This window comes from Coregonus clupeaformis, chromosome 13 (assembly GCF_020615455.1).
Source record: "Coregonus clupeaformis isolate EN_2021a chromosome 13, ASM2061545v1, whole genome shotgun sequence".
Lineage (NCBI taxonomy): Eukaryota > Metazoa > Chordata > Actinopteri > Salmoniformes > Salmonidae > Coregonus > Coregonus clupeaformis.
The window spans coordinates 32,288,030-32,314,585 of record NC_059204.1 but is presented as its reverse complement, the minus strand read 5'-3'; the positions used below and the strand labels follow the sequence as shown (position 1 = coordinate 32,314,585).

Here is a 26,556-nt window from a genome sequence, read left to right as displayed (position 1 = left end):
CACCAATCAGAGTTCAGAGCCGTTTGACCTCGTTGTGTTTGGCTGTGTTCAAATCAAATTTAATTTTCCTCATGCGCCGAATACAACAGGTGTAGACATTACAGTGAAATGCTTACTTACAAGCACTTAACCAACAATGCAGTAAAAATATATATATATATATATATTTAAAGTGTTAAGTAAAAAAATAGATAAGTAAAATATTTTAAATAGCAAATAATTAAAGAGCAGCAGTAAATTAAGGCTATATACAGGGGGTACAGGTACAGAGTCAATGTGCGGGGGCACCGGTTAGTCGAGGTAATTTAGGTAATATGTACATGTGGGTAGAGTTAAAGTGACTATGCATACAGTGGGGAGAACAAGTATTTGATACACTGCCGATGTTGCAGGTTTTCCTACTTACAAAGCATGTAGAGGTCTGTAATTTTTATCATAGGTACACTTCAACTGTGAGAGATGTAATCTAAAACAAAAATGCAGAAAATCACATTGTATGATTAAGTAATTAATTTGCATTTTATTGCATGACATAAGTATTTGATCACCTACCAACCAGTAAGAATTCCGGCTCTCACAGACCTGTTCGTTTTTCTTTAAGAAGCCCTCCTGTTCTCCACTCATTACCTGTATTAACTGCACCTGTTTGAACTCGTTACCTGTATAAATGACACCTGTCCACACACTCAATCAAATAGACTCCAACCTCTCCACAATGGCCAAGACCAGAGAGCTGTGTAAGGACATCAGGGATAAAATTGTAGACCTGCACAAGGCTGGGATGGGCTACAGGACAATAGGCAAGCAGCTTGGTGAGAAGGCAACAACTGTTGGCCCAATTATTAGAAAATGGAAGAAGTTCAAGATGAGGTCAATCAACCTCGGTCTGGGGCTCCATGCAAGATCTCAAGGTGAGGGATCAGCCCAGAACTACACGGCAAGACCTGGTCAATGACCTGAAGAGAGCTGGGACCACAGTCTCAAAGAAAACCATTAGTAACACACTACGCCGTCATGGATTAAAATCCTGCAGCGCACGCAAGGTCACCCTGCTCAAGCCAGCGCATGTCCAGGCCCGTCTGAAGTTTGCCAATGACCATCTGGATGATCCAGAGGAGGAATGGGAGAAGGTCATGTGGTCTGATGAGACAAAAATAGAGCTTTTTGGTCTAAACTCCACTCGCCGTGTTTGGAGGAAGAAGAAGGATGAGTACAACCCCAAAAACACCATCCCAACCGTGAAGCATGGAGGTGGAAACATCATTCTTTGGGGATGCTTTTCTGCAAAGAGGACAGGACGACTGCAGCGTATTGAGGGGAGGATGGATGGGGCCATGTATCGTGAGATCTTGGCCAACAACCTTCCCTCAGTAAGAGCATTGAAGATGGGTTGTGGCTGGGTCTTCCAGCATGACAACGACCCGAAACACACAGCCAGGGCAACTAAGGAGTGGCTCCGTAAGAAGCATCTCAAGGTCCTGGAGTTGCTTAGCCAGTCTCCAGACCTGAACCCAATAGAAAATCTTTGGAGGGAGCTGAAAGTCCGTATTGCCCAGCGACAGCCCCGAAACCTGAAGGATCTGAAAAAGATCTGTATGGAGGAGTGGGCCAAAATCCCTGCTGCAGTGTGTGCAAACCTGGTCAAGACCTACAGGAAACGTATGATCTCTGTAATTGCAAACAAAGGTTTCTGTACCAAATATTAAGTTCTGCTTTTCTGATGTATCAAATACTTATGTCATGCAATAAAATGCAAATTAATTACTTAAAAATCATACAATGTGATTTTCTGGATTTTTGTTTTAGATTCCGTCTCTCACAGTTGAAGTGTACCTATGATAAAAAATTACAGACCTCTACATGCTTTGTAAGTAGGAAAACCTGCAAAATCGTCAGTGTATCAAATACTTGTTCTCCCCACTGTAAATAATAAACAGAGTAGCAGCAGCGTAAAAGAGGGGGATGGGGTGGGGTGGGCGGGCAATGTAAATAGTCCGGGTAGCCATGATTAGCTGTTCAGGAGTCCTATGGCTTGGGGTAGAAGCTGTTAAGTAGCCTTTTGGACCTAGACTTGGCTCTCCGGTACCGCTTGCCGTGCGGTAGCAGAGAGAACAGTCTATGACTAGGGTGGCTGGTGTCTTTGTTAGTTTTTAGGGCCTTCCTCTGACACCGCCTGGTATAGAGGTCCTGGATGGCAGGAAGCTTGGCCTCAGTGATGTACTGGGCCGTACGCACTACCCTCTGTAGTGCTTTGCGGTCGGAGGCCGAGCAGTTGCCATACCAGGCAGTATGGCAACCGACTGGTCATCGAATAGAATTGATTGTACAAGAGACAGTGGGGTCATTGAACAAATGTCAGCTGTTTGCTGTCTAAAAATGGCACGGTATTGATTTTTCTCTGCGTGTGCATGTTTTTGTCAACTGACAAGGCATGTAGACCTACATTCCACCATATTGTTAGTCCTGTTTTTTGTCTACATTGTAGCAACTTAATTCTTCTATTGGTCTTAAAGCCGATGTTAAGATGAATCCTGGACTATAAAACACTATAAATTGAGATTTTCCAACGATTCTCCAAGGAGCTTGCTTTTAAATCCAGGAGTAAGCTTAATCCAGGTCTGGGAAATGGTCCTTTGATGTCTATATTAAATTACTGAGGATATCGCCATTAATATCACCTATTCCATATCTACAATGGCTTGCGAAAGTATTCACCCCCTTGGCATTTTTACTATTTTGTTGCCTTACAACCTAGAATTAAAATTGATTTTTGGGGGGTTTGTATCATTTGATTTACACAACATGCCTACCACTTTGAAGATGCAAAATATTTTTTATTGCGAAACAAACAAGAAATAAGACAAAAAAACTGAACTTGAGCGTGCATCACTATTCACCCCCTCAAAGTCAGTACTTTAGGTATGTCTCTATAAGCTTGGCACATCTAGCCACTGGGATTTTTGCCCATTCTTCAACTGCTCCAGCTCCTTCAAGTTGGATGGGTTCCGCTGGTGTACAGCAATCTAAGTCATACCACAGATTCTCAATTGGATTGAGGTCTAGGCTTTGACTAGGCCATTCTAAGACATTTAAATGTTTCCCCTTAAACCACTCAAGTGTTGCTTTAGCAGTATGCTTAGAGGGTCATTGTCCTGCTGGAAGGTGAACCTCTGTCCCAGTCTCAAATCTCTGGAAGACTGAAACAGGTTTGCCTCAAGAATTTCCCTGTATTTAGCGCCATCCATCATTCCTTCAATTCTGACCAGTTTCCCAGTCCCTGCCGATGAAAAACATCCCCACAGCATGATGCTGCCACCACCATGCTTCACTGTGCGGATGGTGTTCTCGGGGTGATGAGAGGTGTTGGGTTTGCGCCAGAAATAGCATTTTCCTTGATGGCCAAAAAGCTCAATTTTAGTCTCATCTGACTAGAGTACCTTCTTCCATATGTTTGGGGAGTCTCCCACATGCCTTTTGGCGAACACCAAACCTGTTTGCTTATTTTCTCCTTTAATCAATGGCTTTTTTCTGGCCACTCTTCCGTAAAGCCCAGCTCTGTGGAGTGTACGGCTTAAAGGGGTCCTATGGACAGATACTCCAATCTCCACTGTGGAGCTTTGCAGCTCCTTCAGGGTTATCTTTGGTCTCTTTGTTGCCTATCTGATTAATGCCCTCCTTGCCTGGTCAGTGAGTTTTGGTGGGTGGGCCTCTCTTGGCAGGATTGTTGGGGTGCCATATTCTTTCAATTTTTTTATAATGGATTTAATGGTGCTCCGTGGGATGTTCAAAGTTTCGGATATTTTTTTATAACCCAACCCTGATCTGTACTTCTTCACAATTTTGTCCCTGACCTGTTTGGAGAGTTCCTTGGTCTTCATGGTGCCGCTTGCTTGGTGGTGCCGCTTGCTTGGTGGTGCCCCTTGCTTATTGGTGTTGAAGTCTCTGGGGCCTTTCAGAATAGGTGTATATATACTGAGATCATGTGACAGATCATGTGACACTTAGATTGCACACAGGTGGACTTTATTTAACTAATTATGTGACTTCTGAAGGTAATTGGTTGCACCAGATCTTATTTAGGGGCTTCATAGCAAAGGGGGGGAATACATGTGCACGCACCACTTTTCCGCTATTTATTTTTTTGAATTGTTTGAAACAAGTTCTTTTTTTCATTTCACTTCACCAATTTGGACTATTTTGTGTATGTCCATTACATGAAATCCAAATTAAAATCCATTTAAATTACAGGTTGTAATGCAACAAAATAGGAAAAACGCCAAGGGGATGAATACTTTTGCAAGGCTTTTCTATCTAGGTATGGATAGTACATATTCTGTCTTTTTTTTTCACTGCCATAACAATCCTTGATTGAAATGTTACAATACTTGACTCTTAGCCACGTTGTCCACTTTGTGTCTCTCTGATTTCATCAACCTCCTGCACAGCAGAAGAGAAGACAAAGACATGGTTATCTATTTGGGATGTGCATCTTTCCCTTTCAAAATGATTTGATATGCATCTAGGTACATGGGCTCCGGTACGATACAGGAACGATATGTTTTAGTTTGAAACGATTCGGTGTGATTCGGTTTGATTAGAGAACGGATCGATGCGTTTCGGTTCGATGGGATTCGGTGCGATTCGATGCACTAACATTTGTTACATAACAACATTCATTTTCTATTCCAAATTACAATCGGCTGCTGATGGAGCTCATGAGCTAGGTCTCTGAGCTGGATCTACTGCGCTGACGTGTGTGTGTGTGTGTCAACATTCTCTGATGTGTGGACCTCCAACCATCTTTGTGGTACCATTTGAAAGTTTACATTTACATTTGAATCCCATTTTAGTACAGTTATCAGCCAAAACATGACACCTGCCCTGTATTCAAGAGCAAAAACCTCAGATGATGTAAAATAGAGTCTAAGCTACAACATATGCGACTTTACGCATGTTTAGATAATTGATGTTTAAGGTTAACAATTGACCATAAAAAAAATCTAACTCAACCGTTTATCTTTTCCAATGATGAAGACATGGATGTCTCATGGTATGGTGGGGTATGCAAAAGGGGTCAACTTTGAGCACCTCTATCTCCTTTGGCATTCATGTCCAAAAAGTGTATTTCGGCCATTTCTTCCATGGGCAAACATGTATGGAAAGTTTTTGTTTAAAAAAAAGTGATTGAATTCATATGGATTTACCCTGTAAAATAAGAATGGAGAACCTTTATACACTAGCTTTATTCCAATGATTCTCCCACATAGGGTAATGTCAAAGGAATTATGGCTTTTTCTAAAATTGCAGACGAGCCCAACTGCCACAAGGAGAAGAATCTGTGTGTCCACTCCCGTCACTTTATCGCCTACACATATAAGTCATGATACAGTTCACTATATCGCAGCTAAAGTAGAGCGGGTATGTCTGCCTTGAAAACCTCCCATCTACATTATATAGGCTACACCGTCACGGCCCACGATAGGCTGCATTTTGGCTCACTCAGCAGTGAGGTGCTCTCGGATATGACGATTTGGTTCAGTGTGCTGTGTGCTGCAGTCTGATTGGTTGCTTTTGGCTCAGGCCACATAGTGCTATGTGCAATCAGCAGAATAGTCCCGTGGGGATTCATATTCAGCGTTACTCGACAGAAAAGTCTCTACACGGCACAGTGAATGGTTGGTAATGTGGAAGCTGAAGCTATGCACTCTGAATGAAGCATAACATAGTGTGTCATATTTTAGTTTTTAGGCTACAGCACATAACTCAATATAACATATCTCTTTGGGCTTCTGTAGGCTTTCATAATGTTTGCCCTTGTCTTTTTTATTTACAAAAAAGTCAAAAGAACTTGCATTGTGAATGTGATGATAAGAAAACTGAATTATCTGGAGATCTATTCCTCACTTAATGTTGAGGCCCTTTGAAATGATACTTGATCACGCATGTAATTCAATTAACTTGTTTAGGGTTGATTTAATGAGCTGAGATAAGCATGCGAAGGAAATGTATATTCACCAATGACGGCGCAAATTGGAGAATATATCGATTGGGAATGTGTTAGGAACTTGTTTTTCCACAGGGAACACAGGCTTAGAATCCAGCTGCTTGCTTCCTCTCTGCAGGTAGCAACATCAGCCCAACCAGGGTCATTATCATTAGGCACCAATTGGATGAAAGTGTACTGAACGGGGAGGGACTACAACACATTATAAAATTGTTTCTATTCCGTGCCCTAATGAACATGAACCAGGAGTCCTAGGCCCTGTTCCAACACTTATAAAGTGCACCCCTCCTTCCTTCCTGCAATTTTTAAGACTTGAACAGGACCATAGAGTGGTAGGTGTAGTATGGCACTTGTCAGACAGCACCTATGGTCATAGGATCAACTAAACGTCACGGCGCCATCTTTCTGAAAACCCTGTCAGTCTCATTTCAGAGTAAAATTATCTGGCTTGTTTGTTTGTTGTCTTACTTTGCAATGGCTCCCCCCTCTTTCCTTTCATGTCTTCTGGGCCGGGCAGGATGGGAGGATGAGGGGATAGCGGCAGGATGGGGGACAGGATGGGGGGTTTGAGGGGATAGCGGCAGGATGAGAGGATGAGGTGATAGCGGCAGGATGAGGGGATAGCGGCAGGATGGGAGGATGAGGGGATAGCGGCAGGATGAGGGGATGGGGGCAGGATGGGAGGATGAGGGGATAGCGGCAGGATGAGGGGATAGCGGCAGGATGGGAGGATGAGGGGATAGCGGCAGGATGAGGGGATGAGGGGCAGGATGGGAGGATGAGGGGTTAGCGGCAGGATGAGGGGATGAGGGGCAGGATGGGAGGATGAGGGGATAGGGGGATGAAGGGAAGGGAACACTTGCCGTGTGTTCTGATGCCAGGCGCTCTTGAGAGCCAGCTGTATGCTTGTTGGCGCTTTGTTTCCTGGGAGTCGTGTCAAAACGCCCAGGGCTGACACATGGGGCTAGAACCTTCTCCCTCCCTCTCTCTCTTTGCCTCTACTGCTATCCATCCATCCCTCTCTCTCTTTCTCAATCTCTCTTTACCTCACTCTCTCTTCTCCCTCCCCCTCTCTCTCGTTCCTTAGTGTACACCATAGCAAAACGTTTTGTGACTGAAAGCGTTTTAGTAAATGTTCTTTCATTTGGACCCTGAACTGTGTGATACTGCAGATAATTCTGTTTCTATACCAAATAATGGGTTCTATCGCTACCTGATTGCAGACTAGTACCATTTACAAAGAAACCTCTACTGTAACCTGACTCTTTCTGCTTCCCAACCTGTTTTTCTAACCCCATGTCTCATGGAATATTAGTCTGAACATTCAAGCGTATCTGAGCACGTAGTGAAAGGAATATTGTTTTTTCCCTCCACTATCACTGTACAAACCAAAGCCTGGAGTCCTGATATGATCTTTTCCACAAATAAACGTTTCTGTTTCGGAACAAAATAACATGCCATAGCTGGGGTATATCACCCTCCACAACATGGTTTCCTAACAACAGAGGAATAGACTTCACTGGCAAACCGGGGGTGTTAATGGTGCAAAAGTGTGTGTGTGAGGGTTTGATGTGTGCGTGCATTCTTGCATGTGTATGTGTGTGATCTTGCATGCGTGTGAGAGACAGACGGAGAGGAGAGGAGAGGAAGGAGGGGTTGTGGTGTGTGTGTGTGTTTGTTGGGGGGAGGGGCGGATGGGGAAGAGCGGATGGGCTGACAGCGAGGGTTAGGTGACGTCAGCCAGTGCGGCTCCATTCATGAACAGCATGAATAATTGAGGAGCCGGCCTCCGCAGCCGCGCTGCACCAAGCAGAAGCCATTATGCAAAGCAGCTAGCATCGGCAGCCATCTCTCCCCAGCTTCAGCATCATCCACAACATAGAGAGGGAAGAGAAAAGGCATGTAACGGAAGCAGGGAGAACAGGAAAAGTGAACAAGAAGCCAGGGAAGGATAGAGAGAAAGGAAGAAAGAGGAGAAGAGGGAAGAGGCTTTGCAGTAGCCGAAGAACGTGCCTGTGAATCACTCTGCAGAGAGAGGGAAAGAGCGAGAGAGACAGAGAGAGGGAAAGAGCGAGAGAGACAGAGAGAGGGAAAGAGCGAGAGAGACAGAGAGAGGGAAAGAGCGAGAGAGACAGAGAGAGGGAAAGAGCGAGAGAGACAGAGAGAGGGAAAGAGCGAGAGAGACAGAGAGAGGGAAAGAGCGAGAGAGACAGAGAGAGGGAAAGAGCGAGAGAGACAGAGAGAGGGAAAGAGCGAGAGAGACAGAGAGAGGGAAAGAGCGAGAGAGACAGAGAGAGGGAAAGAGCGAGAGAGACAGAGAGAGGGAAAGAGCGAGAGAGACAGAGAGAGGGAAAGGGCGAGAGAGACTGAGAGAGGGAAAGAGTGAAAGAGACCGAGAGAGGGAAAGAGAGAGAGAGGGAGGCCATGACGGTGTTTGTTTGAGAGAGGGCGTGCTCCAAACGCCTGTCTGCGAGTGATATCGGAGGGCTAGACGGTCGTGTTTAACCCAGATCCCCCACACGGACCCCTGTTTGGGATGCAACGGGAGGCGTTTCCCCCCCTCCCCTCTCTCCTCCTCTTCTTCCTCCTCGTGCTGATCACTGAGTAAATGAATGAATGAAGCAGGTGGAAGCCAACAGGCGGGTTGAGTCCTCCATGGCTACCAGGTTAGTTCTTATCACTGCTTGGGGGGTAATTCACATTAGCATCCACACCTTGCACTGTCTAGTAGAAATGAATAGGAGGGCTAATTAGCTTAGGCTAATGCTAATCAGAGCATCCGATGATGGAGGAGACTGGTACCTCGTCTGTAGACGTGCTGGCAATGTTCTTTTTTTCCATTCCCAGCACGTCAACTGACAAGGTAAACGGTCTCCTCCATCATCTGATGCTCTGATTAGCATTAGCTTAGCATGAGCTAATTACCCATGTTAGCCCCCCTCCTGTTCATTTATACTGTACAGTGTAAGGTGAAGATGCTAACGTACATTAGCATTGTAGCATCCGTGGCTAAACGGTAACATCAGGGATGTCTTGCCTGAATGCCCAGACAGTTTAAGCTTAACTGTCTGGCTTTAGGGCCAATGCATTTTCAGCAGAGATCAATCAAAGTGAGTGACTCGGAGCTTTAGCATTCTGTAGCACGCTAATGCTAACAACCAATCATTTGAATAGAAACTGATAACTATTACATTTACATTTATATTTTAGTCATTTAGCAGACGCTCTTATCCAGAGCGACTTACAGTTAGTGAGTGCATACATTTTCATACTGGCCCCCCGTGGGAAACGAACCCACAACCCTGGCGTTGCAAGCGCCATGCTCTACCAACTGAGCTACAGGGGACTATATCATGTCCAAATGTATCTCAAATTGATTTGAACATGATTACATTTTACGTTTTTGTCAGTTAGCAGACGCTCTTATCCAGAGCGACTTCCAGTTAGTGAGTGCATACATTTTTCATACTGATGCGCGACAAATGCCAATATCGGTCAAATGACCTGAATGAGATCTGTGCCACAAATGCCAAAACGCCACCACGTGACAACAGTGCAAGGGAAACCAAACCAAAGCATGTTGTTGTCATACCCCGTCCATAGACCGGCCCACAGGGCAAGGAAACCAATGTCATTGCAATTTGGGTGAACTAACTGGCCAAGAAATACACCCATGCTAATGTAAAGCTTATGGGAGGGTCAAAATTCCAGTCGGGATCAGAACAAATGAATTTACAGCCAGAATTCCAGACTCCTAAAAGATGTTGAGCAGATCGTGGTCCTGGGGAAGAATAGCAACACACACACACACACACACACACACACACACAGATCTCTACAGAAAGAAAATGAGAGGAGAGAGTTGTCCTTAGAATGACTGAGATATTGAGATTCAGGATGGCTGGCTACATGATGCATCCATCTCATCCCATATTCATATCACCTTAATTAATGAGCATATCTAAGCTGTTGGTATGTAGCAATTCTTTGGTGCATATTGGAAAAACACCATGATTTTCTTTACGTTTTGACACATTTCCTTTACATTTTGACATGTTTCAAGCATGACAACTCACTGTCTTTGCAAGCCTCAATTGATCCATCCCACATAGCTATATAATGACTCTGTTTTGTCACAGAATAACCTGAAACATAAACCATCGTTTCACCCTTTCAGTGTTGTTATTAGAAATGTAACCTGTGCTGCTGGGCTCTTGTTTTCAAGAACAGGAGTATGACTTCATGCAGAGTAGCTTGACCTGTGTGTGATTGATGGTGCCGTTTGACGTCAGCAAACCTAGCAACAGTTGGCCTCCACTTCTCACTCACCAGTGGAAGTTGGTGGCAGTGTCAAATATGTTCTGCATCCTTATACAAGGGTCAAATGCAGATGCTTTTAGGCTCAACCTGAGATTTAGGAAATCAACCCTTGACTGTAAATCTGATGGTGTTCTATGCAATTCTGCATGCTTTGTGTCACTGTTACTCTTCAGTACTGAGAATGGTCCTCCAACTATGCAAAGAACAGTTAAGATGGCCATAACCCTACAATATGTTTATATGCTTAGCAATAGGCTACAGCACATATTCAGCTATTGGGCTGCAAATACTTAGCTATTGCACAAACTTGGCTACACCTGTATAGCAGGTGAATAAGTGTGCTTATCTGAATGCTGTCAAGCCACAAAGCACATGTGTAATGACTGCTAATGGATGCCAGGACATTGTTGTTTCTAGGCACTGACCTAAGATCGTTTTTTACTGATGATAACACCCTTGAGTAGACACAGACAGACAGACAGACAGACAGACAGACAGACAGACAGACAGACAGACATACCCTCGTCCTCCAACCCAGCTATAATAAGCATCCCAGTATGGTGTATCAAGCTGTCTTCCTGTGTGTAATCTGAAATAGACCAGATAATTTTTTATTTTTTTTATTTCACCTTTATTTAACCAGGTAAGCCAGTTGAGAACAGGTTCTCATTTACAACTGCGACCTGGCCAAGATAAAACAAAGCAGTGCAATAAAAACAACACAGAGTTACATATGGGGTAAAAAACATAAAGTCAAAAATACAACAGAAAATATATAAACAGTGTGTGCAAATGTAGCAAGTTATGGAGGTAAGGCAATAAATAGGCTGGATAGAGTAATGAAATGATAGATGAGAGGGTGAGGCACTGTACACTCATCCTCCCACCATCCCTTATGTAAGGCAACAGCACACACACACACACACACATACGTACATACACACACACACACACACACACACACATAGTGTATTATACAATCACTTCCAACCAGGTGGGTACTGTTTCAATAATATCACTCTCACCTGCTGGAGCTGGGTGAGACACACTGACAACCTCAGCTGAGCTCTGTGTGTATGTGTGTGCGTATGTGTGTGGGCACATGTCATTGTCTATGCCTGTAATGTTGCCCATAGCAGGCCAAATTTCCACCAAGACTATTTGAAATATTTTTTAAGTTGTCATCTACTGAATACAAGTTAGATGTCTCAAGTGAATTAGGGAGTATTACTGAAGCGTTGTGTGTACAATGACCCAGCAATTTAACGAGCGTAAACGCATGTGTCTCCATAGTAAAATGTCACTATCATCTCTCACGTTGTACCAGTCTAGGATGGCTCCTATGCCCTCCCTTTGTCTTTGTTGAAATCTGTTTGATTTTCCAGCCTGACACACACACAAACACACACACTCTGCTTAAATAATAGTCTGCACCCAAATCCCCTGGGTGATATAGAAAGTGTTGTAAACTGGGGAGGGTGGGAGAGATGGAGAGAGAGAGAGAGAGAGAGAGAGAGAGAGAGAGAGAGAGGAGAGGAGAGAGAGAGAGAGAGAGAGAGAGAGAGAGAGAGAGAGAGAGGAGAGAGAGAGAGAGAGAGAGAGAGAGAGAGAGAGAGAGGAGAGAGAGAGAGAGAGAGAGAGAGAGAGAGAGAGAGAGAGAGAGAGAGAGAGAGAGAGAGAGAGAGGAGAGAGAGAGAGAGAGAGAGAGAGAGAGAGAGAGAGAGAGAGAGAGAGAGAGAGAGAGAGAGAGAGAGAGAGAGAGAGAGAGAGAGAGAGAGAGAGAGAGAGAGAGAGAGAGAGAGAGAGAGAGAGAGAGAGAGAGAGAGAGAGAGAGAGAGAGAGAGAGAGAGAGAGAGAGCACCAACACCTGCAGCAGAGCTGCTGTTCTCTCAGCAACCGTGAAGAGGGTTTAGTGAAGTTAGTGTTCTCTCCACTGAGCTACACCAACATGGCCAAAAGAGCCTCAGTTAACTGACATCAAATGAAGTACATCTGCTGAATCTGCCAACGCTTAGACCTGAAGGACTGGGTCCGTGTTCATAAAATATCTTAGAGTGCTGATCTAGGATCATATCCCCTGTCTTATTCATTGATTTAAAAAGGCAAACTGATCCTCAATTAGCAGTCCTACTCTGAGACACTTAATGAATACGTGCCCTGGAGAGTAGACTCTCTAGTAGTCTGGATAGGAAATCAGTTAGTCAATAAATTGTCCTCTCTCGTCAAGGGCAGAGACAGTGCCTCATTGATGTGCTCTGTATCAAAGACTAATCTTTCCCTCTGGAGGAAGTGAACACATTGTCATTGGGGAGGTTGCTGATTTCTTAAATTGTCTGATGGTCAAACAACATAACTTGCAATGGAGTGGACGTTTTTGATAGGATCTTTGTAGATCATGCATCATGTCAAGATTTATATTTGTTTAATTGAGTACACCAGCCATACTGTAATCAACAGGCGGACCACGGTGCGGAACCGGAACCAGAAACACATTTTTTCGTTTTTGGAACTCATTTCGGACTTTTAACTTACTGCTGTTGAGAGTTGTAATAGTAGAATGCACAAGGGGCAATTTCGAAATTTGGTAGTGCATGGGCAGTTTTCCTCTTATGTCATTCACTGGCAGACCTTAGAGAGCTATTTATAACCTGTCAGAAATGTCCAGTTGATCAACTACTGGCCCATGTTAGCTAGATAGGTAAATTAGGCTAAATTACCTATCTAAATCTTGTAGTAATCATGGCTGGATTACAGTTGAAGTCGGAAGTTTACATACACCTTAGCCAAATACATTTAAACTCAGTTTTTCACAATTCCTGACATTTAATCCTAGTAAAAATTCCCTGTCTTAGGTCAGTTAGGATCACCACTTTATTTTAAGAATGTGAAATGTCAGAATAATAGTAGAGAGTGATTTATTTCAGCTTTTATTTCTTTCATCACATTTTGGCCCATTCCTCCTGACAGAGCTGGTGTAACTGAATCAGGTTTGTAGGCCTCCTTGCTCGCACACGCTTTTTCAGTTCTGCCCACAAATTTTCTATAGGATTGAGGTCAGGGCTTTGTGATGGCCACTCCAATACCTTGACTTTGTTGTCCTTAAGCAATTGTGCCACAACTTGGGAGGTATGCTTGGGGTCATTGTCGATTTGGAAGACCAATTTGCGACCAAGCTTTAACTTCCTGACTGATGTCTTGAGATGTTGCTTCAATATATCCACATCATTTTCCTTCCTCATGATGCCATCTATTTTGTGAAGTGCACCAGTCCCTCCTACAGCAAAGCACCCCCACAGCATGATGCTGCCACCCCCGTGCTTCACGGTTGGTAAATGTGTTCTTCGGCTTGCAAGCCTTCCCCTTTTTCCTCCAAACATAACGATGGTCATTATGGCCAAACAATTCTATTTTTGTTTCATCAAACCAGAGTACATTTCTCCAAAAAGTACGATCTTTGTCCCCATGTGCATTTGCAAACCGTAGTCTGGCTTTTTTATGGCAGTTCTGGAGCAGTGGCTTTTTCCTTGCTGAGTGGCCTTTCAGGTAATGTCGATAGAGGACTCATTTTACTGTGGATATAGATACTTTTGTACCTTTTTCCTCCAGCATCTTCACAAGGTCCTTTGCTGTTGTTCTGGGATTGATTTGCACTTTTCGCACCAAAGTACGTTCATCTCTACTTGCGTACTATTGTTTGTACAGATGAACGTGGTACCTTCATTGCTCCCAAGGATGAACCAGACTTGTGGAGGTCTACCATTTTTTTCTGAGGTCTTGGCTGATTTATTTTGATTTTCCCATGATGTCAAGCAAAGAGGCACTGAGTTTGAAGGTAGGCTTTGAAATACATCCATAGGTACAACTCCAATTGACTCAAATTATTTCAGTTAGCCTATCAGAAGCTTCTAAAGCCATGACATCATTTTCTGGAATTTTCCAAGCTGTTTAAAGGCACAGTCAACTTAGTGTATGTAAACTTCTGACCCACTGGAATTGTGATACAGTGAATTATAAGTGAAATAATCTGTCTGTAAACAATTGTTGGAAAAATTACTTGTGTCACGCACAAAGTAGATGTCCTTACCGACTTACCAAAACTATAGTTTGTTACAAGAAATGTGTGGAGTGGTTGAAAAACAAGTTTTAATGACTCCAACCTAAGTGTATGTAAACTTCCGACTTCAACTGTATGTGCCCAGGGGCCACACATTGAATTTCAAGGCATAAAATTAACTTTTTGGTCCACCAGCCACTGTGGTAAAAAATCTACCAGCCACTCAGATTTATTGCCGCAAAAATTACACCAACAAAACACAAAAAAACAGATGAGCATGCTTTGTAATGTTTCTAAAACAATAAATGTATTACTACTAAGAAGTAACTAATGTTTGTGACCTGTCTTTTAACCATAATATCACAGATGAGACAAATGTTCAGGTTACCGTGGTGGCGCGACTCGTCATGTTTGTGCCTTTGAGATTGACTAGTAGAAGTGTTGTCTTCTCTTCCCTAGCAGTTGAAACTCAAACATAGAAAAACAACCTAGCTTCTGAACAAAACAATGTCAATAGCCAAGAAAAACAAGGACAAATTCTCACTTCAGTAGACTTTAGTTTCAAGTAAATTAGACACATTTTTATTCCTGTGCGCAGCGCTTCTATAAATGAATCTTTCACTCAGCTCTTCACGTGCGCACAGCCCCCAGCCAGGCAGTGTTCCAGCGCAAGGTGGAATAGGCTATATACGAAACTTTGAAATGTTTCATTTTACTGTGAATTTGATCATACTTGACTTTTTATTCACAAATGTGAGTGGAATGCTTGAACTGTGTAACCCTGACCACCCGCCAACGTGGCTGGTGAAATAGACATCTTACCAATGCCAAAATCTACCCGCATTTGGCAGGTGGCGGGTGTTAATTTTAGGCCCTGTTGATTTTGTTGAGTCACTCAGGTATCATATGAACATGCATAAGACATGGCAAAATGTGTAGAATTTCAGGAAATTACCTTTAAAAAGGCTAAATGTTCTCTCTGACATCAACAGGGGTGTGGGGTTGCGAGGTGGGGGTTTGTTACTACGCTGATAAATGACAATATCCATCCCTACCTTTGCCGTCTAGGAAATTTGTGTGACCGGACCTTCTCAAACAGTAGTTGAGTACACATTTGGATCTCAAGGATTCAGCCCTTTAGTGCTGTGAGTATCGCAGAGTTTAAACAATTATTTTAATCGTTCCCTCTCTCTTGCTCTCTCTTTCTCTCTCTCTCACCGACAGCACTGCCAGCAATTCTAACCGGAGCACGCCTGCTTGCTCGCCCATCCTGCGCCATCGTTCTCGCTCGCCCACGCCCCAGCAGAGCTTGGAGCACAGTGGTGAGAACATGGTGGAGAAGGGCCACTTGGACCCCGCCTGCGACAAGGACAAGTCCCCCTCCACCCCAGAGCAGGTGGTGCAGCGCACCTACAGCCAGTCAGGACAGTCCGCCACACGCAGCAGTGGGAGCAAGAACTCCAAGGTGAGCCCATGCTCCTGGATCAGACATACACTGGATATAACACACAGATGGGCCCAAACACAATTGTGTATAGGTGGTGAACTTTTACGCAGTAACACATATTTATGCGTGCACACAGACACACACACACACACAAGAAAAATACTACACATGACATACCTATCAGGCTCTTAAATCCCCATTACAGGAGGGTTTCCCCCAATCTCATTCCTGTTCTAATCTTAGAGAAATAACCATGCTCTGATCTGGACCAGGTGCCAATGGGCAGGTATGGACACGCCCCAAACACATAGCCTCTCTAGCCCGCCCACTGCATATCACAGGACAGTAAAGTGGTTTGCCTTTTGGGCCTTCTGATCCGCTGGGGCTAAAAAGTAATCCACACTCTCACAACAGCAGAAACAGAAGAAACAGCAGAGATCTCGGTACAAATGGTAAACTCCTTTACTTCCTCACAATTGAAATGAATATACTGTAGAAAGAACTTTAGTGTGGGCTGTCTGAATGAAATCGACAAGGGTCTTGTGTGCAGAATGTCTGCCATTCAGTAGTGGATTTTGAAAACCTTCTTCTTAGTCAAGTATTCAAGTATACTCAAGTATCATCGTAAGGTTTTTCCTCAACCTTTTTCATATCCCATTCCATGCTGATGTTTGCCTCTCATTTCCACTCTCAGGGATTGACTTGTCCGTCGGTTGTCATGCCGTGTTAGTCCTCTGTTTTACTTTCGAGACATTGTTATGTTTCTGCACCATCTGCACCATGTTAAAACCACTCACAAGCCATGTCTTTAACTTGAAATTCTTATGGATTTCTTTCTTCTGCCTTAGGTATTTTCTATTTATTTTTTTGTTTTCTGATTTTCTTTGTTCTTCTTCTCATGCATGCTAGTCTCACAAGCGACTTTCCAAAGTAAGCATCAATCTTTTTCTGGTCTTTCTCCTCTGTCCTTCCCGCTATCTTGTACTCATGCCTGGTGAACTTCCCACTATCCCTGCAATACACTAATTGTTTCTCCTCTATGTCACCCTACATTATGCTAAGCTAACGTGTGCCTCTATCCTGTTTTTACCTATCCTACCTTACTCTACCTGATGAGACTGCCCAACCCTCTCTACGCTAAACTATGTTAGCCTAACCTAGCTTACCCCTTGTTAACCAACTGTATTAGCCTACCCCTTGCACTGCCCTGATCTTGTTTCCCTGATGCCATGCTAACTAGAAGCGCTAACTCACTTCTTTGCCCTGTGTTTACCTATCCCACCCTGTAATGCCTCTACTATTTTCTAACCAACCTTTTTATTTATTAAGCTTGGTTATCCTAAACTCTATTTCTCCTTACTCTATGCTGCTCTATATCAATACCGGTTACCAGGTTTTTTCTGGGAATGTCATTTTATACTGCTTGAGCACATGTTAAAATGGTTAACCAATGGAACCGGAAACCCTCAGTCAATTCAACATTACCCTAAATTATCGTTGCTTACCTTTCCATGTCTCTATCACACCACATTATCCCATCCTACCTTAAAGGTACACTCATCAATATGTCATCATACAGCTCTGGGGACAACTTCCTGTTTACAGACAACAACTGAATTCAAATCTGCCAAGACGGCCACTATTAGCTTTTTACAATTTATGCACTCCTTTGAGGCATGCCCACTTTGTGAAGAGTTTAGTTGTTGTTGACGTCTGTAAGCAGGAAGTGGCCCCGCTTCATATGATGTTATCATATTGCAGAGTGTACCTTTTACCCACCCATCTCCACATTTTACCTTTCATCTGCATACACAAGGCTAACTTATTAATGACTAAAACCTAATGAGTATACTAAGAGTTTATACTAAGAGTAGGCTATAATAAGATAGGCTATACTAAGAGTATACTAAGGTATACGTGGTTGTACCCTACAGTATTCTATGGACTTTGTTATCTTAACCTTCTTGAACTTCTTGACTTTGCCTAACCCCTTCTCAGGGTTGTGTTCATGTTTTTTGTACAATGGAAATTAGTGTTTCTTATTGGACAAGGCCAGGTAGTCCCTGCCGGTTTCAGTGTATTTTCTTCTGTTTGATGCCTAATGAACATGACCCAGCCGTCCTACCCTACTCTAACACTCTTTCCTGACAGCATTATCCATTCTAACATGATCCCCTATGTGATGCTCTGTCTGAAATGTTCTGTGTTACTGGAGAAGTTGCCCCTAGATGCTGATCTTGGGTCAGTTTAGCATTTTCCCCACTAATGGTTAAGGTTAGGATTGGGGGAGGGGAAGCTGATCCTAGATCTGTACCTAGGGGAAACTTCACTTTAGAGCTACTGTTCATGCTGTTATTTAACTTTGATGGAAGACCACACTGTACAAGTCTGTTCTGTGGTGTTTTGTAGCATTGCTGTGGTACCAGGACAGACCCCGAGCATGAATATTTGAAGGCATGTACGCACACACACGTAGATATTGTACACACAGACGCACGCGCACACAGCTCCGCCTCCCACCGACCACCACTAGCTACTATTACTTCCTGAACAAGCTAACGTATGGAAGCGGAAAAGCTTGACACTTTATTCAGACCGTGAGGAAATTAGGTGGGGAGACAGGCAAGTGGGAGAAACAGTGGGAAGGGTGGACGCAGCGATTGAACCCTGGTCTCTGGTGGGGAATTGTATATGTGACACATATTTGACATGTACTGGGGAGTGTTACTACGACAACATGTCTCTGCACGTGGAAGGGGAAAAGTAATAGTGAGTCACTATTGGTTACTATCCTCTTAGTTGGAGCTAGAGGCCTTCAAGAGTCCAAGAAGTTGGACCCATTCCAAAATGGACCTGGGGCTTTCCCATCTGGACCCGATATGCATCAATACATTTTAAAAATATAGATCCATTCGAACGGACCCGAAGACAACTAGACCGTTCCGTATAGACCTGGTCGGATCCAGGGAAGCAGCAGAAAAGTCCATTTTTAAGCTACTTTATTAACCAGAGCTGATAAAGCGCAAGGGAGAGGAGGTAGAGAGAGGTGATGCTCTAACATGGGCCGTGCTGTGTGTGTAGGCGAGTGGTGTGGGGAAGAGGGAAGGAGAGACGGCCACCAACCATGCCAACTCGTGCTATAGTTAACAAATATTTACATTTTAGTCATTTAGCAGATTATCTTATCCAGAGCGACTTACAGGAGCAATTAGGGTTAAGTGCCTTGCTCAAGGGCACATCGACAGATTTTTCACCTAGTCGGCTCGGGGATTAGACCCAGCGACCTTTCGGTTACTGGCACAACGCTCTTAACCACTAAGCTACCTGCCGCTAATAGCTGCCATAGCTAGGTTATTTATCATCCAATATGGTTACGTAGTACCGGTCTTGACTGCATCAAACCGGGAGAAGCTAGTTATGCCAGCTAGCTAGCTAGCTAGGCTAATTTAAGCTGCATGCTCTTTCTCGTCCTACACAGTTACAAACAACAACAACTCCATTCCGAATATTAAGTAGCAGCCTACCGGTTGGCTCTTGGTCGTTGTAGCCTGTTCTTCTACTTTAACTTTTAATTCTGTAATTTTAATTCCATCTTCCATTGATTAGATCTAATAACTTTTGCTACACACGGTGGCTCTATGACTGTAACCTATTGCTGCTTTGATGACTTATGATTGGCCAACAACAATCAACACGCACCACTCTCGTGTGCAAGAGCAGCAGCAAAATTATACAATTTCTCTCTCTACTGCCGTAGTCGCGTTCGGATCTGTACGGGTCCTTCCGGACAAGTCAGTTAAAATTGCACATAACCGAGACCCGTGAAAATCATATCAGATTCGACCCAGACCAGTGACATTATTTACAATTCTGGATCCGGACCCGCTCGAGTCCCGGATCGGGTCTCGGGTGTTCAGGTACAGGTGGATCTGTGAAGACCTCTATTTGGAGCACACACTCTCCACACACACTCTCATATCTTCAGCCTCTCCAGCCACTGAGTTATGACAAGCAGGGCACAAGGAACATAATCAACGGCCGGCTTGAATCCCTTTTGGAACACCATAAGGCCTACCTACAACCCATCCACATTCCAACTCTGTCATTCCCTCCAGTATATGTCTTAATATATGTAATATACACTCAGTGGCCAGTTTATTATGTACACACATCTAGTACTGGGTCGGACCCTCCTTTGACTCCAGAACAGCCTGAATTCTTCGGGGCATGGAAATGTTGCTCTATTGGTATCACGTGTGCCAGGAAAACATTATCCACACCATTACACCACCGCCACTAGCCTGTACCGTTGACACCAGGCAGGATGGGGCAATGGACTCACGCGACTTACGCCAAATCCTAACTCTGCCATCAGCATGACGCAACAGGAACCGGGATTCGTCAGACCAGGCAATGTTTTTCCTCTCCTCAATTGTCCGGTGTTGGTGATGGCGTGCCCACTGGAGACCCTTCTTTTTGTTTTTAGCTGATAGGAGTGGAACCCTATGTGGGTCGTCTGCTGCAATAGTCCATCCGTGACAAGGACCAACGAGTTGTGCGTTCCAAGATGCCGTTCTACACACCACTGTCGTACTGCGCTGTTATTTGCCTGTTTGTGGCACGCCTCTTAGTTTGCACGATTCTTGCCATTCTCCTTCGACCTCTCTCATCAACGAGCTGTTTTCGCCCACAGGACTGCCGCAGACTGGATGTTTTCTTGTTTGTCACACTATTCTCAGTAAACCGTAGACACTGTTGTGCGTGAAAAGCCCAGGAGGCTGGACGTTTCTGAAATTCTGGAACCGCTGCGTCTGGCACCTACGATCATACCATGCTCAAAGTCTCTTAGGTCACTCGTTTTGACCATTCTAACGTTCAATCAAACAGTAACTGGATGCCTGTGCCTGCTTTATATAGCAAGCCACGACCACTTGACTCACTGTCTGTAGGAGCAAACCATTTTTGTGAACGGGGTGGGGTACCTAATAAACTGGCCACTGAGTATATGTCTGTGTGTCATCTTAACTCCCTGATCTCTCATTTGCATGACCACTTTTGTCTGTGTTTATTTTCTTTCCAGTATGACAGACTAAAACTGATTAAAGTAAGCCACCCCCACCCACCCCCCCCGACTCCATAGCCCTCTTAAACCTGACCCCTGCTTGTGACAATATTTCACCTCACTCCTCATCCCACCCCCCTCTACCTACTCATCCTCGGTTCAGTGTGTTCCTAACATTAATCTTCCAGTGGGCAAAACTCGTTGCAATGACGTCATTGTGATGTATTAAGACATCATGGTCAGGTTGTGTACTCGTTGTATAACTCAGGTTGTATACTGGTTTGTTAGTCTTTTAAGTCTTCACCTCGTCATGGTTGTAACAGAGAACAATTGGTTGTAATCTGGTTATAGAATGTTTTCTGAACCCAAGACACTGTTTACAACCAGAAAATGACGTCATCAAGATACTGTATCATGTGCAACATTTTGCTCACTGGACACATTTTCACTGTTAGTGTCATAAGTACGTATATGATCAACTGATTAGCAACCGACCGATGGTATATTATTATTATTGGACATCATTATCGAACAGCTACGTCATCATCAAGCGCTATCAATGTGTGACACAGTGCACACCAGCCCAATACAGTAGAGTGCATATACATATATATTGGGAGTATATTTATAATTGGGGAATGTAAAGAACACCACCTACAGTCCATGTCAATGGCCTCCCATCAAGAAACCACACCTCACAGTTCTACTCAGGCACTTGATTAATGTTGATTTCTGCCAGATGAGCAAAGATAAGCCCAAAATGCAATGATGCATGCAATGATACATAACCAAAAGGATGTTGATGGTCTGTTATTTCATGTGGAATATGGATGGTTAATTTGTAATGTAGTTATTATTACACAATTGAAGGCAGCTAGTTTTAAGCTGCTGTTATGAGAGGCCATCATACAGATGTAGGATGCACTATATTCCCTATATAGTGCAATACTTTTGAGTAGCCACAATCACAACCAGCAGCCCTGGTCAAACGTAGTGCAATATAGGGAATAGTGTGCCATTTGGGATGCAGACCTAGTCTTCAAATCTACTATAATATCATATATGGACAAGATACCTTACTATCATTAACTTAACTTTTGAGCGTAATCATAATTTTTTCCAGTTATATGCAGCCCAAGGTTGCCCTCTTGTGGCATAAATACAGTACCAGTCAAAAGTTTGGACACACCTACTCATTCCAGGGTTTTTCTTTATTTTCACTATTTTCTACATTGTAGAATAATAGTGAAGACATCAAAACTATGAAATAACACATATGGAATCATGTAGTAACCAAAAAAGTGGTAAACAAATCAAGATAAATTTCATATTTGAGATTCTTCAAAGTAGCCACCCTTTGCCTTGATGACAGCTTTGCACACTCTTGGCATTCTCTCAACCAGCTTCATGAGGTAGTCACCTGGAATGCATTTCAATTAACAGTTAAAAGTTAATTTGTGGAATTTCTTTCCTTCTTAATATGTTTGAGCCAATCAGTTGTGTTGTGACAAGGTAGGGTTGGTATACAGAAGATTTTTAAAGACATTTATTTCACCTTTATTTAACCAGGTAAGCCAGTTGAGAACAAGTTCTCATTTACAACTGCGACCTGGCCAAGATAAAGCAAAGCAGTGCGATAAAAACAACAACACAGAGTTACATATGGGGTAAACAAAACATAAAGTAAAAAATACAACAGAAAATATATATACAGTGTGTGCGAATGTAGTAAATTATGGAGGTAAGGCAATACATAGGCCATAGTGCAAAATAGTTACAATTTCGTATTAACACTGGAATGATAGATGTGCAAAAGATGATGTGCAAATAGAGATACTGGGGTGCAAATTAGCAAAATAAATAACAATATGGGGATGAGGTAGTTGGATGGGCTAATTACAGATGGGCTGTGTACAGGTGCAGTGATCGGTAAGCTGCTCTGACAACTGACGCCTAAAGTTAGTGAGGGAGATAAGAGTCTCCAGCTTCAGAGATTTTTGCAGTTCGTTCCAGTCATTGGCAGCAGAGAACTGGAAGGAATGGCGGCCAAAGGAGGTGTTGGCTTTGGGGATGACCAGTGAGATATACCTGCTGGAGCGCAGACTACGGGTGGGTGTTGCTATGGTGACCAGTGAGCTAAGATAAGACAGGGATTTGCCTAGCAGTGATTTATAGATGACCAGGAGCCCTATTTGGTAAAAGACCAAGTCCATATTATGGCAAGAACAGCGCAAATAAGCAACGAGAAACGACAGTCCATCATTACTTTAAGACACGAAGGTCAGTCAATCTGGAAAATGTCAAGAACTTCTTCAAGTGCAGTTGCAAAAACCATCAAGCGCTATGATGAAACTGGCTCTCATGAGGACCGCAACAGGAAAGGAAGACCCAGAGTTACCTCTGCTGCAGAGGATACGTTCATTAGAGTTACCAGCCTCAGAAATTGCAGCCCAAATAAATACTTCACAGAGTTCAAGTAACAGACACATCTCAACATCAACTGTTCAGTGGAGACTGTGTGAATCAGGCCTTCATGGTCAAATTGCTGCAAAGAAACCACTACTAAAGGACACCAATAATAAGAAGAGACTTGCTTGGTCCAAGAAACACGAGCAATGGACATTAGACCGGTGGAAATCTGTCCTTTTGGTCTAATGAGTCCAGATTTGAGATTTTGGGTTCCAACCGCTGTGTCTTTGTGAGACGCAGTGTAGGTGAACGGATGATCTCTGCATGTGTGGTTCCCACCATGAAGCTTGGAGGAGTAGGTGTGATGGTGCTTTGCTGGTGACACTGTCTGTGATTTATTTAGAATTCAAGGCACACTTAACCAGCATGGCTACCACAGCATTCTGCAGCAATACGCCATCCCATCTGGTTTGCGCTTAGTGGGACTATCATTTGTTTTTCAACAGGAAAATGACCCAACACCCCTCCAGGCTGTGTAAGGGCTAATTGACCAAGAAGGAAAATGATGGAGTGCTGCATCAGATGACCTGGCCTCCACAATCACCAGATCTCAACTCAGTTGGGATGAGTTGGACCGCAGAGTGAAGGAAAAGCAGCCAACAGGTACTCAGCATATGTGGGAACTCCTTCAAGACTGTTGGAAAAGCATTCCAGGTGAAGCTGTTTGAGAGAATGCCAAGAATGTAAAAGCATTTCGCTACACCCGCAATAACATCTGCTAAACACGTGTATGTGACAAATAAAATTTGATTTGATTTTTTATTTGAGTGTGCAACGCTCTCATCAAGGCAAAGGGTGGCTACTTTGAAGAATCTCAAATATAAAATATATTATGATTTGTTTACCACTTTCTTTTGATTCCATGTGTGTTATTTCATAGATTTGATGTCTTCACTATTATTCTACAATATAGAAAATAGTTAAAATAATGAAAATCCCTTGAATGAGTAGGTGTGTCCAAACTTTTGACTGGTACTGTATGTATTGAGTTTTATATTAACAGTTACTTACTTTTCTAATGTTTTGTTAGCAGTGAGACTGACTACGAGTGGGATACTTCTGTACAGGTTTTTTTTTATTTATTTTTTATTTCACCTTTATTTAACCAGGTAAGCCAGTTGAGAACAGGTTCTCATTTACAACTGCGACCTGGCCAAGATAAAGCAAAGTAGTGCAATAAAAACAACACAGAGTTACATATGGGGTAAAAAACATAAAGTCAGAAATACAACAGAAAATATATATACAGTGTGTGCAAATGTAGCAAGTTATGGAGGTAAGGCAATAAATAGGCTATAGTGCAGAATAATTACAATAGTATTAACACTGGAATGCTAGATGTGCAAGAGATTATGTGCAAATAGAGATACTGGGGTGCAAAAAGAGCAAAATAAATAACAATATAGGGATGAGGTAGTTGGGTGGGCTAATTTCAGATGGGCTGTGTACAGGTGCAGTGATCGGTAAGGTGCTCTGACAACTGATGCTTAAAGTTATTGAGGGAGATAAGAGTCTCCAGCTTCAGAGATTTTTGCAATTCGTTCCAGTCATTGGCAGCAGAGAACTGGAAGGAATGGCGGCCAAAGGAGTTGTTGGCTTTGGGAATGACCAGTGAGATATACCTGCTGGAGCGCAGACTACGGGTGGGTGCTGCTATGGTGACCAATGAGCTAAGATAAGGCGGGGATTTGCCTAGCAGTGATTTATAGATGGCCTGGAGCCAGTGGGTTTGACGACGAACATGTAGTGAGGACCAGCCAACAAGAGCGTACAGGTCACAGTGGTGGGTAGTGTATGGGGCTTTGGAGACAAAACGGATGGCACTGTGATAGACTACATCCAATTTGCTGAGTAGAGTGTTGGAGGCTATTTTGTAAATGACATCGCCGAAGTCAAGGATCGGTAGGATAGTCAGTTTTACGAGGGCATGTTTGGCAGCATGAGTGAAGGAGGCTTTGTTGCGAAATAGGAAGCCGATTCTAGATTTAACTTTGGATTGGAGATTCTTTATGTGAGTCTGGAAGTTGAGTTTACAGTCTAACCAGACACCTAGGTATTTGTAGTTGTCCACATACTCTAGGTCAGACCCGTCGAGAGTGGTGATTCTAGTCGGGTGGGCGGGTGCCAGCAGCGTTCGATTGAAAAGCATGCATTTAGTTTTACTAGTGTTTAAGAGCAGTTGAAGGCTACTGAAGGATTGTTGTATGGCATTGAAGCTCGTTTGGAGGTTTGTTAACACAGTGTCCAATGAAGGGCCAGATGTATACAAAATGGTGTCGTCTGCGTAGAGGTGGATCTGAGAGTCACCAGCAGCAAGAGCGACATCATTGATATACACGGAGAAAAGTGTCGGCCCAAGAATTGAACCCTGTGGCACCCCCATAGAGTTGGGGAGTAACTTACATGTAATCAGTTACATGGAATCCGATTACAAAAAACCCTAACTGTAATCAGTATGTTACCAAAATATTGTAATCAGATTACAGATACTTCTGAAAAACTAGATTACTTATTGGATTACTTTTAAATTCAGAAAGGATGTGTGCGAGAAAAAAAATACATTATATGACACCTTTCAGTTTTCTCAATGACATTAAACTCAGCATTGAAAAAAGGTGCAAGTTTAAGTTTGTTCCTGTGTGAGTCTGACCACAAGTCAGAGACCACAATGATGACACACCAAATGCCTTTAATTAATCATTTCTGTCTTCTTCTAATGCCGCTTAAGGGGAAAGTAATCCAAAAGTAACGGAAAGTAATCAGATTACGTTACTGAGTTTGTGTAATCCAAAAGTGACTTTACTGAATAAAAATGTTACAGTAACTAACGGATTACATTTAGAAAGTAACCAATCCAACCCTGCTATTGTTTAAGGTGTGAAAGCTTTTTCTGTGTTTTTATTTGCCCTAGCACTAACCCATGTCTCTTCTTTCTCTCCTTCTCCACCTTGGTGTTGGACTCTTGTTTGTGAGCACAGAAAAGCCAGAGCTGGTACAATGTAAGTCCCTACCTCTTCTCCTTCCTCTCCTGGGTGAGCTGTATGTTACTGTGGGTGATGTGTTGCACGTTCCGATGGCGCAGTGGGTTGGAGCAAGGTGCTTGCAGTTGTGGGTCTGATTCCCACGTTGGCCACATACAGTATAAGGGAGGGGATCTGTGTGTGTTTGTGTGAAGTTGCTTGGGAGAAGAGCGTCTGTTA

At 43.3% G+C, this 26,556-nt stretch overlaps 1 protein-coding gene across 2 annotated transcripts in view; it reads left to right on the top strand.

Moving 5' to 3' along the window:
- Positions 1–8,365: 8,365 nt before the first annotated feature.
- LOC121579250 (protein Aster-B) overlaps positions 8,366–26,556 on the top strand; it is a 54,315-nt gene continuing 36,124 nt past the window's right edge. For both annotated transcript variants that reach the window (XM_041893690.1, XM_041893689.1), the window contains exons 1-3: positions 8,366–8,670; positions 15,603–15,843; positions 26,335–26,355. In XM_041893690.1, the coding sequence (XP_041749624.1) occupies positions 8,621–8,670; positions 15,603–15,843; positions 26,335–26,355 (312 nt within the window). In that variant the 5' untranslated portion in view covers positions 8,366–8,620. The remainder of the gene's footprint in view (positions 8,671–15,602; positions 15,844–26,334; positions 26,356–26,556) is intronic.